At 41.9% G+C, this 17,982-nt stretch overlaps 1 protein-coding gene across 1 annotated transcript; it reads right to left on the reverse strand.

Moving 5' to 3' along the window:
* Nucleotides 1-626: 626 nt before the first annotated feature.
* On the reverse strand, nt 627-17,832 carry TNMD (tenomodulin). Its single transcript, XM_040999734.1, has 7 exons — nt 17,587-17,832; nt 17,287-17,418; nt 8,886-9,026; nt 8,567-8,668; nt 2,733-2,886; nt 1,317-1,483; nt 627-1,005 (listed from the first exon to the last, which is right to left on the reverse strand). The coding sequence occupies exons 1-7, from the start codon at nt 17,632-17,634 to the stop codon at nt 796-798; spliced, it is 954 nt and encodes a 317-aa protein (XP_040855668.1). The 5' UTR covers nt 17,635-17,832; the 3' UTR covers nt 627-795.
* Between the last annotated feature and the right edge of the window lie 150 nt (nt 17,833-17,982).

Here is a 17,982-nt window from a genome sequence, read left to right on the forward strand (position 1 = left end):
CTATAAACTTCCTTTGAGAAAGTAGCATACTGAGAGTTCCCTATAGTTTAGAAAGGAAAATCTCATTTGATACCTCTGAAGAGTCATTTCCTGTGATACCTGCTCCTTGACTATTAATTACCCTGTTTTATACCTGAGTACATAATTTAACCAGACAGCGATTTAAAGAAAAGTCAACTGGAAGGTTATAAAATGTGAAACCTGTCCGAAGTTGGGTTACTATTCACAGGAGGAGAGCCTGGGACCCTTTTTGCTAAGTTAGCATCCTCTTTTGTTGAGTTTGTGCACTTGGAATGTTTTAGGGGAAGCCTGCTGTGACTTACCTCCTGTCCTGTTAGATTCTTAAGCAAGTTCAGAATATGTATTTCAGACAATTAAGCATAGGAGCTCTGTACAAAATGATATGCTTTTTATGCATCAGTTATGAGAACATTTTATCATTAGGACTTATTTTTAGTTTCTCTGTATAGCAAATTATGAGATTTGAAAATCGTTATGCTTTCACTTTCCTACTCTCAAACTTCTGCCCTTGTCATCCAACTGGGACAGGTTTGCTCCATTTCATTTGTTGGGAGTGTTCTCAGCAAACATTAACCCTGTGTGTTCAGCATCAATCAGGCCATTGGTGATGATGTAGAAGTTTATTAGAACATGAAGAGAGGAATTACTTACAAGTAATTTTAGAGTACTGGTTATTAGGAGTCAAATGCCCCATAGGGCAGAAATTTATTGAATAGCATGCATTTATGATATGTTGGCTGCCAAAAGTTGAAGCATTTGAGCTCAAACTTCATTTTAGACCCTCCCCAGCATGCGGGCCACCCACCAGTTACAAGGCATGATAACCCGACAGATGACCCGTCCTCCTTGGTAGCAGTATGGATATGGGTAGTAACCTAGCAAAGGCTCACAGACGCGGCGGCAGTAGCGGTTGCCTCGACGGCAGTAAATGCAACAATAACCTCTTTCATCCAGCATGGGGTCAAACTCAATTCCATTTTCAGTCTGAAATAAGAAGAAACCAGTGTTGGAGGGCGGAAGGTTCACTAGGAAGAGGCCACATCAAACAGGGAGGAACTACAAGACTCTATGAACTGGGTGCTGAAGAGATTTTCAATTCCCTGGCCTGATCATGAAGATGTAACAGATAGAAATCAAGACAGATTTTGAATGAGCCTTCTGGAGGTTCCATGTATTTTACCCACTTTGTGTAAAACCATAAACATTCTCCTCCCAAGAATTGTGATCTCAGGGGTTGGAAGTTACGTGAGGGCGTGGCTTCTCTTATCTCAGGAGCTAACATAAACATAACTCACGTAGTCATTTATTGGAAGTTCTTCTTCACTCGCTTGTCTGGCATGACGGGTCTTCTCCACTTTCACTTGTGGGATCACCCACTGCTCATTTTGTTCAATCCCTTTTTTCTCGTTGGTAGGAAAGTGAAGATCCTCACCATCCTCCTCAAGGTCTTGTAACTCGGAAACTAAGATAGCAAATACAAGGTTGTGATGCAACTGCCTTGCAACATTTCTGAAGGAAATATTGGGATACAGACAGAGCTTTTTATCTTATCTTCTAACTTGCATCATTTAGGAATGAACCACTTTTGTAAGCTCCTTCAGCTGGTATTTTAAAAGTCTTTTTCCAGAAATTCTGCAAACAGACCTCTTGGCTTGTTTGACCTCACATATCTGTTGCTGTGTTTTATTTGAATAGTAAATTAAAAACTGAAGGCAAGGGACTTCTGTGTCCCCCACATTGATTTTACCAGTGATGAATGCTCAGTAAACGTTTTCTGTTTGTCTGATTTGGTAGCCCCTGTCCTCTTTCCTTTTCCGTTCTCTTCTCGGAATTTTTAAAAAAGACTTTATTTCGAAATCATTTAGATGTATTGGAGTAGTTACAAGGACAGCACAAATTTTCCATGATACTCTTCACCCAGTTTCCCCTCAGCAATGATCAGAACTGAGTAGTTAACTTGGAATCATACTATTAAACTCAATTTACATCAGTATTTGCACTAATGTTTCGTTTCTGTTGTAGCAGCCACTTCAGGGTACAACATTACATTTACCAACAGGTGTTTGCATGGGTGGGAAATTCTTCTGGGTCGTATAGTAAGCTACATTGTCCAGAATGAGAGTGGCTCTCTCGGTGTTATCTAGATGCTGTGCCGTGTCCATGGACTGACTGTTAGTTGAGGGCTGGAATCTTCTACTCTGGATATCTAGTTCTCCATTGCCCCACGCCACCCCTTTTTTTAGGGGGGGGCGCAATTCCTGAAACTGCCACAGAGAAATCTGTTCTGCCCTATGTTCTGGAAGAATGGCACGATTTGACATGGAGAATCTTCCTTAAGACAACAGAGCGTTGTTTGAGCTCATCTGCCCTCTATTCTTGGGTTGGATCCACAGCCGTTTGAGCAACAGTCTGAGATCCATCCGGAATACAGATGTGCAAAGAAAGACAGATTAGCTTTTCACTATCACTAGTCACATTAGGGTGATGCTACCTTTGCTGGGATATTTAAAAGCCTGTCAACATTAATTTATCTGATTTATAACTTGGCTGTGAAAAATTCACTTCTGACTGGCAGTCAGCATATACAGCCTCCTCCAAGAAGATAGAAGCTGATCATTTGTTTTCCTGGAAATGTAGTCTCTGAATGTTGGGAATATTAATCTGTTATCATTTTTGGAAGGAGACGGGAGATAAGGATGAGGATGACATACCTGCTATTAGAGTGGGGTTGATCCAATACATGGTCACATTATCACAGATCTCTAGAATTTTGGAGTTTTTAAGAAAGTCTCGGTTTTCAATAGGCTTTTCTGCCGGGACCCAAATCACTGACTGTTCAAAGAAAGTTGTGGTAATTTCTTCATTCTGAAAGAAAGAAAGTAGCGCAGGGTGGGGTTTGGCAGAGAAATTAGTAAGATGAGAGATATAATGGGATGCTGGAAACCAATATGTTCTTCGGTCTGAATAACAATTCTAATTCCAGGGCTGCTGGTGAACTCACTCTGTGCTTTGCATACAGAAGGTGTCCTGGAGGGTGTTAACAACTGATTGCTTCCTCCTGGGTCGAAGAGCAAGGCTGCTCACTGATACAGCAGCCTTCCTTACTATCCCTTCACTTAAAGTCTGAAAGGCTCTCCATCATTTTCTGGGTGCCCCCTGGGCCATGTACGTTGGAATTTGAGCGTCTGGAACCTTGACTGATTTACATTTGTTTTCTCTCTTTTAAATGCATGTTGTGAGTGCCTGCTTGTTTTAGACACTCACAGTTAAGATTTCAGACAAAATTTTGTCTCAATCCAAACAAGACAGAACAAGCAACAACAATGAAGCCCCACAAAGATCATCCTGCAATTTAAACTGGTGAGATCAGCTAAAGTGCAAGTGAATTGAGAATTTTAGTTTTACAATATTTATCTGTTAATGGTTATTAGTTGTAATATAGAAGATGTCTTTATATGTTTTAATATTCAGTTTTCAAGCTTCTGACTTCACTGGCCCTACTCTTATTTTATTCCCCAGAAAGTTTTTGCTTTACAGAGCCTTTCCTATGGCATCAAAAAAGCTTTTCTTTTAAGATTACTTTATTTGGAGGGCTGGCACTGTGGCATAGTAGTCAGCATGAGGTGCTTCTATCCCATGTGGATGCTGGTTCAAGTCTTGACTGCTCCACTTCCAATCAAACTCCCTGCTTATCTCCTGGGGAAGAGTCAGGGGATGGCCCAAACCCTTGGGACCCTGTAACCATGTAGAAGATCTGGAAGAAGCTCCATACTCCCAGCTTTGGACTGGCATAGCTCTGGCTATTGAGCCCATTTGCAGAAGTAACTAGTGGATGGAAGATTACTCTCTCTGTTCCTCCTCTCTATAAATCTGCCTCTCAAATAAAAATAGATAAATCTTGAAAAAATATTTAAAGAGATTTTGTCCATCTTCGGGTTTACTCCCTTGATGCTCACAACAGCATCGGCTGGCCCAGTCTGAAGCCGGACATCAGGAACACCATCAGGGTCTCCCATGTGGGTGTCAGGGACCCAGGTGCTTGCACCATCACCTCATCCACTGCTTTCCAGGATGTGAATAAGCAGGAAGCTAGAATTGGAAATCGAGGCTAGAACTTGAATCCCGGCCCTTCAATATAAATGCTGGCTTCCCAGGGGGCACCTAACCGCTGCAGGAAACACCTACTCCACTGCTGCCTTCTTGTCAATGTCTACTATTGTAATATGTATCGCATATGTATTTTATGTTTGTTGTCTTATAGACCTAACTCTTACTTACTTGTCATTGAGATTTCAACATTTTTCCTTCTGTCTTATTTCACTGAACTGGAATTTTGATGTTTTTTTAAAGTTTATTTTAATCTGCTTGAAACAACGACAGAAAGAGTGACAGAGATGGAAAGACAGGGAGAGAGACAGAAAGAGAGAGAGACAGAGAAATCCCAACCACTGGTGTGCTTTCTATAGCATTCTTCAGTCAGGCTTAGGCCAGGCCAAAACGAGGAGTTCCGAAATCCATTGGGGTCTTCTACTTGAGTGGCAGGGATCCAATCATTTGAGCTATCACCCCTTGCCTCCTAGGATGCATCAGCGTGGAGCTGGATCACAATTAGTAGCTGGGCATCAAACTGGCACTCCAATAGAGAATGTGCTTGTGAAAAGTGTCTGTTAAACTTGTGGCATGACAACACTCACCATAATTTCCTCCTATTCTTTTTTTTTTAAAGATTTATTTATTTTTATTGGAAAGGTGGATATACAGAGAGAAGGCGAGAGAGAGACAGAGAGGAAGATCTGTCCATGGTTCACTCCCCAAGTGAGTGCAATGGCTGGAGCTGAGCCAATCCGAAACCAGGAGCCAGGAGATCTTCCGGGTCTCCCATGTGGGTGCAGGGTCCCAAGGTTTTAGGCCGTCCTCAACTGCTTTCCCAGGCCACAAAACAGGGAGCTGGATGGAAAGCAGGGCCGCCAGGATTAGAATCAGCGCGTGCAAGGCGAGGACTTTAACCACTATGCTATCGCTCCGGGCTCTCTCCTATGCTTTTTTTAAAAAAGATTTACTTATACATTTGGAAGGAAGAGTAACAAGGTAGAGGGAAGAGAAAGTGAGAGGTCTTTCAAGCCTGCAGCTGGGCCAGGTCTGAAGCCAGGGGTCTGAACTCCACTAAGGTCTCTCAAGTAGCTTGCAGGTACCCAAGCACTTGATCCATCACCTGCTACTTTCTCAGGTGCATAAATGGGGTGCTTGATCAGAGCAGCCTGGAAATTTAACCAGGAGTTGGTAGCTTAACCTGCTGAACTGAAATATCAGCTCTTTCTTCCTATTCTTAATAAGTCACCCCCTCCTTCACCCTGTGACACAGGTTTGCTATGTAAGTGCTGGTTCAGGTCCTGGCTGTTCCACTTCCCATCCAGTGTCCTGTTGACAGCCTGGGAAAGCAGTAGAGGATGGCCCAATACTTTGGGACCCTGCACCCACGAGAGAGACCTGGAAGAAGCTCCTGGCTCCTGGCTTCAGATCAGCTTAACTCTGGCCACTGAGGCCATTTGGGGGAATGAACCACGGGATGGAAGACCTCTCTTTGTCTCCCCTTCTCTCTGTAAAATCTACCATGCAAGTAAAAATAAATATTTTTAAATGAGGGTTTTTTTTTTCTTTTCTCTTTGTAGCTTTACCAGTGGAGTGTTTTTTACTTTTTTTTTTTTTTTGCAATGTGCCTTTGTATGAGTTTTCCCTGAGTCATTCGAAAGTCTCAAAACTTAGCTCCTTTGCCCTTGCGTCTGTAAATACCTTGAGATTCACTGAAAGATATCATATAAAATGAAGCTGGTGTGCTGACTAGCTTTGTTACCAAATCAGGGCTATTTATATACTTACTCTGCATGTTTAGCATATACATGTCATGGACAGAGCGATGAGGGAAGTATGGAACAAGACGAGTTTTGTCATTCAAGACTGCAAGCTTATCTCATTTAAAAAAAAAAACATAGTGTAACTATAAAACATTGAATTCACAAGAAGATGCAGTCATTTACCACCATGAGGCAAACACTTGTGTTCTTTTAAAGATATAGCAACATCAGCTGAAGAATAAAATAGGGTCAAAATGAGTCATTATGGGTCTTTGTCTTTATTTATTTATTTATTTTAAAGGAAATGTGAGTGCCTTAGATACTCTTTTTTTTTTTATTGGAAAGTCAAATATACAGAGAGGAGGAGAGACAGAGAGGGAGATCTTTTGTTGGTTGATTCACTCCCCAAGCAGCTCTAACTGCCGGAGATGAGCTGATCCGAAGCCAGGAGTCCAGAATGTCTTCTGGATCTCCCATGCAGGCACAGGATCCCAAGGTCTTGGGCCATCCTTGACTGCTTTCCCAGACTATAAGCAGGGAGCTGGATGGGAAGCGGGGCTGCTGGGACTAGAACCACCGCCCATATGAGATTCCATATGGGCGTGTGCAAGGCCAGTATTTTAGCCGCTAGGCTACTGTGCCAGGCCCTATCTTTTTCAGAAAAATAAATCCTATTGTATCCCTTCAGCTGTCGTTCATGACTGGCTCCACTCAAATACTTACATCATTTTCTGTACAATCAGCACATGGTATTACATATAGCAACTTTTTTAATCCTATTGATTGTCTTTCATCTTACTAATGCTTCCTGCAGTTGTTTCCAAAGTCTTAAAAGTTGATCTGTTACTCAGATGCATCTAACTTTTGCTTTTTGAAAACAAACAAAAAGGTGGCTAGCATTGTGATATAGTGGGTTAAGCAGTTCATGTTCCAGGTGGTCCATTTCTGGTCTGGCTTCCTGCTAATGCGCCTGGAAAAGCAAAGGAGGCAGGCCCAGCTCTTGGGGGCCCTAAACTACTATATGGGAAATGCATAAGACGCTCCTGGTTTCCGGCTGTGGATCAGCTCAGCTACAGCTGTTGTGGACACCTGGGGAATAGACAAGCACATGAGAGCCTTCTCTTGTTTGTGTCTGTCCCTCTCTGTAACTTTGCCTTTCGAACAAAGAATTAGATCTTTAAAAACTGTAAAAAACAAGAAAATCTCTGAAACTTGGCAATAATATAGACTCTGGAAACACAGCATAATCTTTAGGGATTTTTGTTGTTGTTGTTGTTGTTTAGAACAAGCAACAAGTATCAGGGATCTGTAGTTTCTCTAGCATGAGAGAGAAATGCAGTAACCCATGACAGCTCTGAAACTCAGATAAGAAAGATAAAAAAAGTACTCTCTACCTCCCACTTCCTCAAAAAGAGATGGGAAACACATGGATAAACAGCTGAGAATTAAGCTTTGAGGAGCTGAGAAGAAGCAAAGTGAGAGAAAAATAACAGGGGAGACACAAAAGAGAGACTTTTTAAAGCATATAGGGAGGCTACTGTGCCATAGTGATAATTCCAATTTAAATCAAACCTAGCCTAAGCAAGTGCATGGAGGATATACTGTTTCACCAAATGGTCTTAGTTGAGGTTTCCTTTCTTCCTTTGACAGCATACCGTCATCACAGACAGAATATGAGAGAACAAATATGTACATAAAGGTCCTCAAGGACTTATATTTTGGGCAATGATATATCCCCCAATAGGCTTTCAGTAATCATTCAGTGATTGCACTGGTATTATAAGTTGTCTCACCCTGCTCTAACCATTTGTTTCTAGAGAGTTCATACTACATTGCAATTCTCACCTTTCTTGCTTTTGCCTTTCCTAGTGAGGTTGAATGTAGATTAGTCCATTAGCAGTCCAGTAAAAACTGGTAAGGTCAACAAACTGAAGTCTTAAAAATTTGCAAAAGTTTGGGCCCGGCGGCGTGGCCTAGCGGCTAAAGTCCTCGCTTTGAATGCACCCAGGATCCCATATGGGCGCCAGTTCTAATGCCGGCAGCTCCACTTCCCATCCAGCTCCCTGCTTGTGGCCTGGGAAAGCAGTCGAGGACAGCCCAAAACCTTGGGACCCTGCACCCGTGTGGGATACCCGGCAGAAGTTCCTGGATCCTGGCTTTGGATCGGCATAGCATGGGCCGTTGCACTCACCTGGGGAGTGAATCATCAGACGGAAGATCTTTCTCACTGTCTCTCCTCCTCTTTGTATATCTGACTTTCCAGTAAAAAAATTAAAAAAAATATGCAAAAGTTGTGAAGTATGACAACAGTGCAAAGGATTTCAGGTAACCTTAGTGCTATTTCTTTAGGACTTTATCATGGACAAGACTGGTTTTGTTCCTCTGATTCCCTTTCCCCCTTCCTAGAAATCTTTGAATTGGCAGCAATGGTATATAGCATCAAAAGATACTCAGGTATGAAAATATAGCGTACATCCAAAAGCATAAATTTTAGCTTTTTTGAAAGGCTATACTCTGCTATTGACTAGCTGCATGATTTTGGTAAGTCACTTTCTGGTTCTGAGTCTCTGTTTTCTCATGTGAGAATGGGAATAATAATAGTACCCATCTATAGTGAGGATCAAGTGTTTAGTATATTGTTTGGCATATAGTTAGCACCCAATTGTAACAGCACTACTATCATTCTTACTTACCTCATCTATTTCCTCTTCTGGTTCAGAAAATTCAGGAATCACTTTAATCTGAGTTTTGATAAAGCATTTTTGAAGACCTACAAAGTAGATGCCCGTGTATCCCTATAAAACAGACAGAACAATAATAAAGCTTCCAGAAAGAGCTGGGATGAAAGAGGTCTATGATATCAAGGACCAGCCCCACCAGCAGCAGCAGAATTTGAATTCAAAGGGAAAGCTTTGTCTTATAAATTAAGTGGGGATTAAGGCTATTTTTAACTTGAATCAACTGCTCTAATATATTGAGTAGGATGTCTTAGGGGAAAACCACCCCACTTACATTTTTAAAGTCATGTACTTCCAGTGTTTCATCAGTGCCATTTCCACTTCTGAATATTTCAGTTCTGGTCATGGGATCAATTTCCATGTAGATCTTCTTTTTCTCTCCGTTGCTATAGAACGTGTGCTCCATGTCATAGGTCTGGGAGAATAGAGGGAAAACAAGCTCTAAGATGCTCCATGTGTCTCTTCACAGACTGCTGTAATTGGCATTGTCTGCAGCACCTTCTCTCCCCAGAGCCTTTGTACTGAGGTGCCACCACAGCAGCTTACCAACTGGGAATTCTCCGAAACTTGAGATTAAAATGAGGTGCTTTTTGGCACTGGAATTGATATGGGGATCCCTCCAGAGCCTGTATTCTGTATTTAAGCCAAGTTGTTGAGTTAATTACCAAGAATTCCAACAGTTTTCTTGGCAGCCTTGATGAAATAGCAAAAAAATATTCTGCAAACAAGCCTGTGAAGTATTCTCCTGTGTTAAGCACAAGGATTGCCTGGAATTTATACTGCTGCTTTATGCCACCTTTCCAGTTGCTGTGTGAGATCACCCCCTCAACCACTCACATGGAATTTTTAAGAACTAGGAAAGAGAGGTGAACACAGAGTGATTAGGTATTGCCATCTCCTTGAGGTATCCAGAGCTTTGATATTGCCACAACAATCTTGCTTCTGTTCCTTATAGAATCAGAAATTGTTCTCCTGGGCCAATATTAGGTCACAGTCTTTCTCTGCCTTCACTTGCTTGTTTTTGTCCTTCAGAGTCCAGGGAACATTTATTTCCTTCCCCTATCCTCCTGTTTTATCACCTAACCAACAAGCCCACACTTCAGTACTGGGCTCCTTTTTCCTCACCTTATCTTATTGTCTGCAAGTTCTCCAGACTCACTGGTACATATGGTTCAGTAGCTGCATGAACTGCCTGGAATTAGGTAGGTTGGGTTTCCACATAGAAAAGTACCTTAGAAAGGCTGTTTAAGGTCTCTTATTAAGTGGATGAAACAAAACCTTGGACTTTCTTTTGCCCTCTGAAACAATTAAATGTCCTTTCAAAGACAAGTTCCATCTGGTATTCCAAGCTAGGAATAAGCCCATAACTTTCAACTCGGACTGTGTCTATAGCTAGAAGTAAATAACAAGTCTAAAGGAAATAGCCACCTGTCACAAACCAGATCAGATCTGATTATGCCATTGGAAAGACTACCTTCTTTTCTGTGGTTAGAGGACCTTTGCTGATCAAGATTCCTCCTCATCAGTTTTCCTTATTAAAAAAAAAAATGAAAAACTAAAATCCTTAATAAAACGCATGCTGTCCTAAGAATCAGCATCACTTTCTAACTGGTTTCCAGTGGCAACCTGGTGGAGCTCACACAAGGGTGGGTTGTGTTTTTACATGGCTGATAATCTGTGACTGAATATAATTTAACAAGTTGGGAATGCTTGTAGGAATGAGTATCATTTCAAGCATGGAATGTCTAATGAAGCTACTGACGAGGAAAGCAAGAGGCAATGTCATTTAGCTCTTTGTAGCCTGACAGTACCTTGGACATGGTTGGCATCTAAGCACTTGTTGAATGAATTTTCCCACCTGTGGCACATTCTCATCTTCCTCAGGAGAGATTTTGAACATGAGCAAGAAACCATTTAAAACAGGAATGGAAAATTCTATTGAGAACCCTCCAGCAAACGCAGAGTTAACTCAGGAAGTCTGGCCTGGCTTGTGACATGTAACTATGTTTGATATTTGCTTCACGATATAAATATGTCCTCACTTCCAGCTTTTCAGGCAGCTTGAGAAGAGAAATTTTTACCTGTGGCAACAAATTGAGCTCTCTGTCGGACTGACCTAAACAGAAGACAGAAGCATCTGCTTCAGATCCAGACCTGTCAGGTGTCTCAACAGGGGGAGGGTTTTGTTAGAAAGTCCGTCCATTGTTGAGACAAATGTTGACACCACCAGCCATTGGGGGCTGGACTAGGGTGTTTGTTTCATCAGTAGCACCACTGATGGATTATTATCTGGAAAAATGAGGTTAGAGACTAGGGGATTTTGGATTGCTGCCTACCTGGGCAAAAGAGAAAATACACGCTGTATTTTCAATCATTGGTAGAAGACTATGGAACCATACTGGTGACATTTAGAATTTCAGTGTACTTCTGTGGAATGAGTTTTCCTGCACTATTGGCAATACACTTTACTTGGACACCTTGCTAGATGAAAACTATTGCAAACTGCCAAGCTCAGCAGATCTTGATTATTTTCAACATTCCTGCAAAGAGTGTTTTTGGTGGGGGAGAAAAAGTCCATCTTGACTGCATTCATTAACCAGCTTGTTGGCTTTGTGTTAGCCACAGCAGGCTGCTCAACTGAGTGAAATCAGAATTGTTTTGCTTATGTGTGAATCCTTGGTAGGAGGCTAAAGCAGGAAGATATATATTCCATTCAGATGGAATTCCACCATCAAAGGTGTCCTTTTGGAACGGACTGCTTTTTGTCTAGGGAAATGATGCTGGTGGCCCACTGTGCACCGTGTGGGGATGGGTTTGAGAGAATCCAGACATACTGTCTCGCCTGGATCCCTGTGGAGCACATTGCTGGGGTAATGGCTATGCAAGCTTCATTGGCCAATATGAAGACTGAGCTCATGCCTTTGGCATCAAAAAGTACTTTACTCTCTACTTAGCTCTCTGGCTCATGGGTGGAAGGTCTTTCTGGAGATGAAGAAAGAAATGGTTTTGTTTTCTCCAGGAGCAAACTAAAGCACAGACAGGGAGACTTCCGTCTCCCTGAGAGCCGGGTGAGTGGGCTGCAAGTAGCTCAACCTACGATTTTCCCCTTCACTCAGCATTATTCCATGAAAGACAGAGAAGGGCAGAGTATGACAAGGAGTTTACCCTTGCCAAACTGGAAAATAAGGAAATCTAGTTGTTGCTGCTTCTAGCTTCTGTTCACTTTCCATATCTTGTTTACTCTGTGCCCTCGGAGCCACCTCACCTTTCCATCTGCGTCTGTCCCTTCGTCTCCCGTCTAGACATCTAGGAATCTCGTGGTACTTATGTCAGAGAAGAAATCAATCTGGCAAATGATTTCACACTTGGGTATTAGCAATGGGTATTTGTCTTTTTAGAAAATGGAGTGTAATACTTCACTCAAAGGAATGAAGTACTAATGGTGGATTTTAGGCTCAGTGGAATGAAGTGCAGTAGAGGTTTGGGGATATGGGTTTTTTTCCAGAACCACTCAAATGGACTCTTACTCCATCTGTACATTGTCTGGCCCTATCTATAAGGCCCAGAACACTTGAAATGGAGCAGGAAAGCTAGTGGAGTGGAATATGAATCATAAGTGAAACTAGAAAGATATGTGATGAAGTCCAGGCAGTGGAAGGTGTAAGAAGACCACACTGATGACAGATGCAAGAGACACTCATTTCTCTTTCCTGCAAGAATTCTTTCCTTAGTCCTGTGAAACCCTCCATTCAAGCAGCAAATGAGTCCTAAAATCCCCCCTTCATAATTCGTCCTGTTTTCTTGCTTCTGTTTGTGACAATCTCTGAGATAAAAAAAGAAAGAAAGCTTTTTATAAAGCCTAAAGCTTCCTCAGACCTCAGTGTGATGGATAGGTTTTGGGGGCCAAGTAGCTTTAGCCTGTCCTGACAGGGATTTGAGGACATTTGGCTTAGGTTTGTTTTTTGAAGCCTGTGATTAATCTAGCTGCTCTTCTCTCCACCTTCATCCTTTACTGTCTGTTTATGAGGTACACTCTCCAAAGGTGAAATACACGGTCAGAATAGCTGCCTAGCAGGTGGGAGGCTGGCAGGAAGGAAAGGGAAGGGATGGCAAGGCATTGTACCATATTATTATCAGTGTAGCCTAGGGGAATTAAAAGACCTCTGGGTATTTCTTTACCAACACAGAGCAGACAGATTGTTTCTTATGCGAAGTCGGGCTTCTGCATCTTCAATCACCAGTTTTCAGCCCCAGAAAAAAAAATTGGCATAAGCACCACAGACATTCCTCTTCTTTTTCAAACAGCAAAAACCATTTCTTTCATCTTCAGACTTGAGCTGGCTGGGAAATTTTCCCCTATCCACTCTCCCCACCCCTGATTCTTAAATGTGGCTGAGGAATAATGGAAAGAATCCTCAGACATAAATTCTAGTCCTTACCTCAACTCTGTCACTAGCAAGCTGTGTGACTTTAGATGAATGTCTCTGGGGCCTCAGCTGTTATCTTTATTTCCGGATCCTTGCCAGCTGCAGTGTTGAACAGTTGGTGAAATCAACACTGTTCAAATTTGAACTGACATTGTTCAGGCTAACCAGTGGAAAATTGTCACCTGTTGATAACATGAGTTACCAGTTCCATTCTCAGACGACTCAAGGACAGCTTCCTTTGAAGACCCAGGCTCTCCCTGTTAGTACTATGTGAGTTGCTCAAGAAATGCTACTTTTGGAGGGACAAAATAAAGGATTGAATGGAAAATGTATTCGTGGCAGCTGAAGTCAAGCTCTATGTAGCTGGTGGGAGCTGCCCCAGCGTAGCCCAGAACAAGAACTGGCCCAGTTACAGTTATTATATAAGGGAGAACTTGGATCTCACAATGCTTTAAGAATAAAAGAAACTGGAGAGGACTCTTCTTTTCTGAAACGCTGATGTGGCACCATCTGGTGCAGCTCAGTCCCCCTGCCAAAGAGAATCCAGCTGTGTCTCCGCCTTTTGATTGTTTGTTTTGCCAGCCTGCTGTGTAGGAAAGCCCAGAGAACTTGCAGAGGAAAGTTGTCTCCCTGTGTGCCTAGAGAAGAGCAAGGAAAGTTGTTCTCGAGGCAATAGCAGTGTTAGAGAAGTGGGCACGATGAGAGCTGGCTCTAAACTTGGGAAAGAAAGTGCTCCGTCTGAGCAAAGGATTTTCAACCTGGAATGGTATTGAGCTCACAACCCTGGGTGAAAGCCATTTTAATGGCCATCAACAGTTGAGATCGGGGTGGGGCAAAAGGATGCCTGCTCTTCTTTACCACTTCTCATCTCATACTGGTAGTAGTACAGAGAAATGGAGGGAGAATTTCCCAGCAAGCTCTTGATTGCTTTGTGGGCCTGTTGGCTTCTGAACAGCCCTATAAGTCACCATGCAGTTTCTATGAATGCAAGAAAGAGCCCATTTTATTCATATTCTTTATACTCTTTTCTTTCATTCCACAAAGGATTGGAGGGCCTGAGATGCAGGATCTGTGCTGTGTTTATAAGCTATTAGTTAAGGGCTGGAATTTTTCTGAGTTGTTTACTCCATGTTGAATTCATTAGCTGGGGAGTTGTTTTCTAATTGTTTCAAGTTAAATGTGGAATACAGGGAGCTCTGAGCAAGAATGTTTCTCCAAGGAATCTGCTCCAAGTATCCCAGGATAGTTACTGACTGGAAGTAAAGATTCATTGTGATGCTCACTTGCAATCTCTGCAACTGTATAGATCTCCTCTGCTTGGTTAAGAAAGCTAAATACAGGGCTCAGTGGGCCTGGTTGTCATATAGCTTAAGTGGCTCCTGTATACGGTTGTGGCTTAGTCAGCCTGGCATTACAGGGAACCTATAAAGCAATGCAGAAGCTCACCGAGGGTTCTTGTTTCATTTTATTTTACTTTCTCCTGACTCTGGGTTGTGTGTGTGTGTGTGTGTGTGTGTGTGTGTGTGTGTGTGTGTTGTGTGACAGAGAGAGAGAGAGATTATACACATGCTTGAGGTATATGTGAGATCAGGCATAGTTTATTGGATCTTCTGTATACACCAAGGTATGTGGGGGGGCAGCTAGTGGCATGGCAACGTCAACACCAGATGTGGATGTTAAATAAGTACTATTTATTACAAACAGATGTTGAAAAACAAGATACAAAGCATATCACGTATTCTTGTAGCTTAGAGGAAGCCCCAAGGAAGAGTGTGGAGGAAGCCCCCAAACAGCAAACAAATCATTGCCATCAATGCATACAACAGTGTTGACATTTCTATCTGCCAAAGACACCCCCCGACCCGCCCAGTCCGCACAAACTCCACAGGCTTGTGCAGAAAAGTCCAAAAGAGCCTGAGTATTCGTCTGTTAACTGTTGTTTCTTGTTCTTAAGAGGAGAAAAAGTTATGCAGAACGCCTTTTACTCTGTAAATCTGCTGAGACTAATTTACTCATCTCTGCCTAGAATTGCCGAGTCAGCTACCTAGCAGTCTTAGTCAGTAAACACACAGGTGGCCTCCTAGGCACCCTGTCTGGAACTTTGAAGGCAATGGAAGACTGACTGGAGCATCACATCCACTAGTTTACAATGAGCCCAACCAGGTGTTGTGGTGAAAGCCTGGGTTTAAAGACAGCTCCCCATTTATTCCTCGTTAAAAAGACTGGTAATAAAAAATGCCCACTGTCTTTTCTCTGGATTATTTCATAACAGTTTTGTTCATTTCTGAGATTTACTTTTCTGAAAATGATATCTCAAGATACACTATTTCATGAGAGATTTGATTTTCTATAAACTTTAGTCAGGAACATTCCTTCCCTACCTGCCTCTTTCATACAAACACTAGATTTTACTTTTGTTTGAGAAATCACAGAATTGCTGTTTATAAGCCATTAAAGAAGTGGAAGGAGAAGCAAAAATGATGTAAAAGGAAAGCAGAGGAGAGGTAGACACTGCTAGTGAGGTTAACACTTTGTGAGATGAAGGTAAAGTCCCTACTGTCATTTATAGCTACGCTGAGCAAATAGAACCACCAGTGTAGAAATACGTGTTAAGTCCTATGGGAATAACATTTACAGTGACAATGGCTGCAATAAGACAAGAAAGACCACGTGGTCCATTTAGTTGGACATCTATTGGTTGTCAAAAGCACTAGCAACCTTCTGTATCCAGCTAAATGCATTATGGCCACAAAGGGCAAAAGGGCTTATGATCCTCTAATTCATGAGTAATTTTCCAGAGCATCCAAGATACAATTTGTGGGGCAGTATGCCACGTTGAGAGTCAGCTAAGTGAAGCTCAATGGTGTCAGAATGTATTTTGCTTCTCTTTTTTGCTGGTGTTTCCTTTCTGATCTCAGTCATTCTGCCCACACTGGCCACCTGTGCAGAGGCAGCTTGTCTAGAAAGACATCCAACCAGTAAGTAAACTGTTTGAAGGCAAGGGTCAGGGGCCTAGGGTAAGGGCTAAGTACAGGCATTGAATGATGCCTGAAATCCTTTCTGGAACAAGGTGTAAATAAAAACCAAACAAACCAAACAAAATCCGTAAGCTTGTTTCTCTCCCTCCTGATTAAACTTGACAATATACTCTCTGGGGTTAAATGAAAGTGGAGGGTGGCTGTGCTTTACTTCTCTGCTACACTTGGCGAGTTCATTTTCTATTTCTCCTCTGCCTCTCCTTCCCCATCGACCCAGATTCTTTGCTGTCTGCTCCTATGGCTCCGTCAGCTTCTAACAATTCATGCCAACCCATTTTCTTCCAGCATCTCCTCCCTTCTGGATGTATGCCTTTTCCTCCCCACATCTGTTATCAATAGAAATGAGCAGCTCGTACAACAAATTAACAACGGCAGTAACAACAACCCACACACAGAGACAAAAACATGGCAAAGCCAGCAAATCGTCTTTTAAACCTTGTAGTGTGTGCACTTACCTGCTTTCAAATGGAGGTTGTTACGTGAGCCCGGGAGTAATAATAACAGGAAAGTACACTCATATACGCTACGGTGACCAGCCATACTTCACCACATGACCCCAATATCAGAAGCTTTCTAAGATATCTGTGATGAATGAGTTGGTGCTGCTTACTTCTACCTTGTAGCATTGCTATCTCCGTGGGACAGGGTGATTGTGGCTGGCGAGGAGCTGAAAAGCTGTAGCTTGTTTTTTAAAAGTCATAAATGAATGTGAACTCAGGTATGGGAATTGCTCCCTCTGTTAAGAATCTCGCTGCCGATCCTCCAAGCAGATGCCTTAAATAAAAAATGCAATCCCTCAAAATTTTCTGTTGTTATTCCTCATGATTTTTCTTATGTGGGAAAATAATTATCTATCAATTTCTACTCAGATAACTGAAGGAAAGATGGGAAATATATTTTTCTTATGGTAAGAAAAACTTGCTTCTAGGAGTCTTAATTCCTCTTAAAGCCAATCATTACAGAACATAGATAATTCTGCATACTATCATTAGAAACCAAATATATACAGGATGCAAATATTTCCCCTAACCCAAATAATTATACAAATAAAATAAAACAAAATCCTGATTCAGTTATTTTTTTTGCCACTAGAAAAGACATAAAAGGTATTATATGATTTGCATTTTCAGAGTTGTTTTCATGTCAGCCACTAAATAAAATCAAGCAGAGTCAGAACAGAAACACTGGCTAGTAATGTGCATTAACTTACTTTTTTGGGTGCCTCCATCCAGAAGTACTTACTCCCCCAAAACAGGACAATTAGAGTCACAGCCAGGACACCGAACACCAGTCCACAAATCTTAAGTGATTTACATATCTTCTTGGATTTAAAAGCTTCTGCCTAAGCAAAGAACAGAAAGAATAAAACAATACACACTAATCCTCCAAATAGCAGACTGTAATTCAAAGTCTCTTTTGATTTCACTTTCTAATGTTCCCATTGCAATATGATAAATCTGTGAAAGCATGCTTCTGCTCAAAAGGAAAAAAAAAATAGGAATCAACTTACATTTAGAATGTGACAGTCCTCACAGTTCTCTGGGGGGTTCTTTGCCATGGTCTCTCAGCACACAGTATTCTTTCACTGCTTTGAGAAGACTGAGAGACCACTGCTGAAGTGGAGTTGCAAGTGAGTCAGCTAACAGATGCCAGAGGAGAAGCTGAATTTATATGGCTCAAATATGTCATACCAGAGCCTGAGGGAGCCCAGGGGGCTCCCGTACTGCGATTTGTTACATAGATATACCCATATATGTATATAACTTCTGTGCACAGAATTCCATCCAGAATGGCAAAGACAGAAGGTTATAATGAAAACTATTGTCCTGGGGGTTGGCTTGGAAGGGTATCAACCCTGGGACACGTTGAAATGATTTTTCACTATGAACTTAAAATATCAGTGGCA

The sequence above is a fragment of the Ochotona curzoniae genome, unplaced genomic scaffold (assembly GCF_017591425.1).
Source record: "Ochotona curzoniae isolate NIBS_2020 unplaced genomic scaffold, NIBS_Ocur_1.0 scaffold_1852, whole genome shotgun sequence".
In the NCBI taxonomy this organism is placed as follows: Eukaryota; Metazoa; Chordata; class Mammalia; order Lagomorpha; family Ochotonidae; genus Ochotona; species Ochotona curzoniae.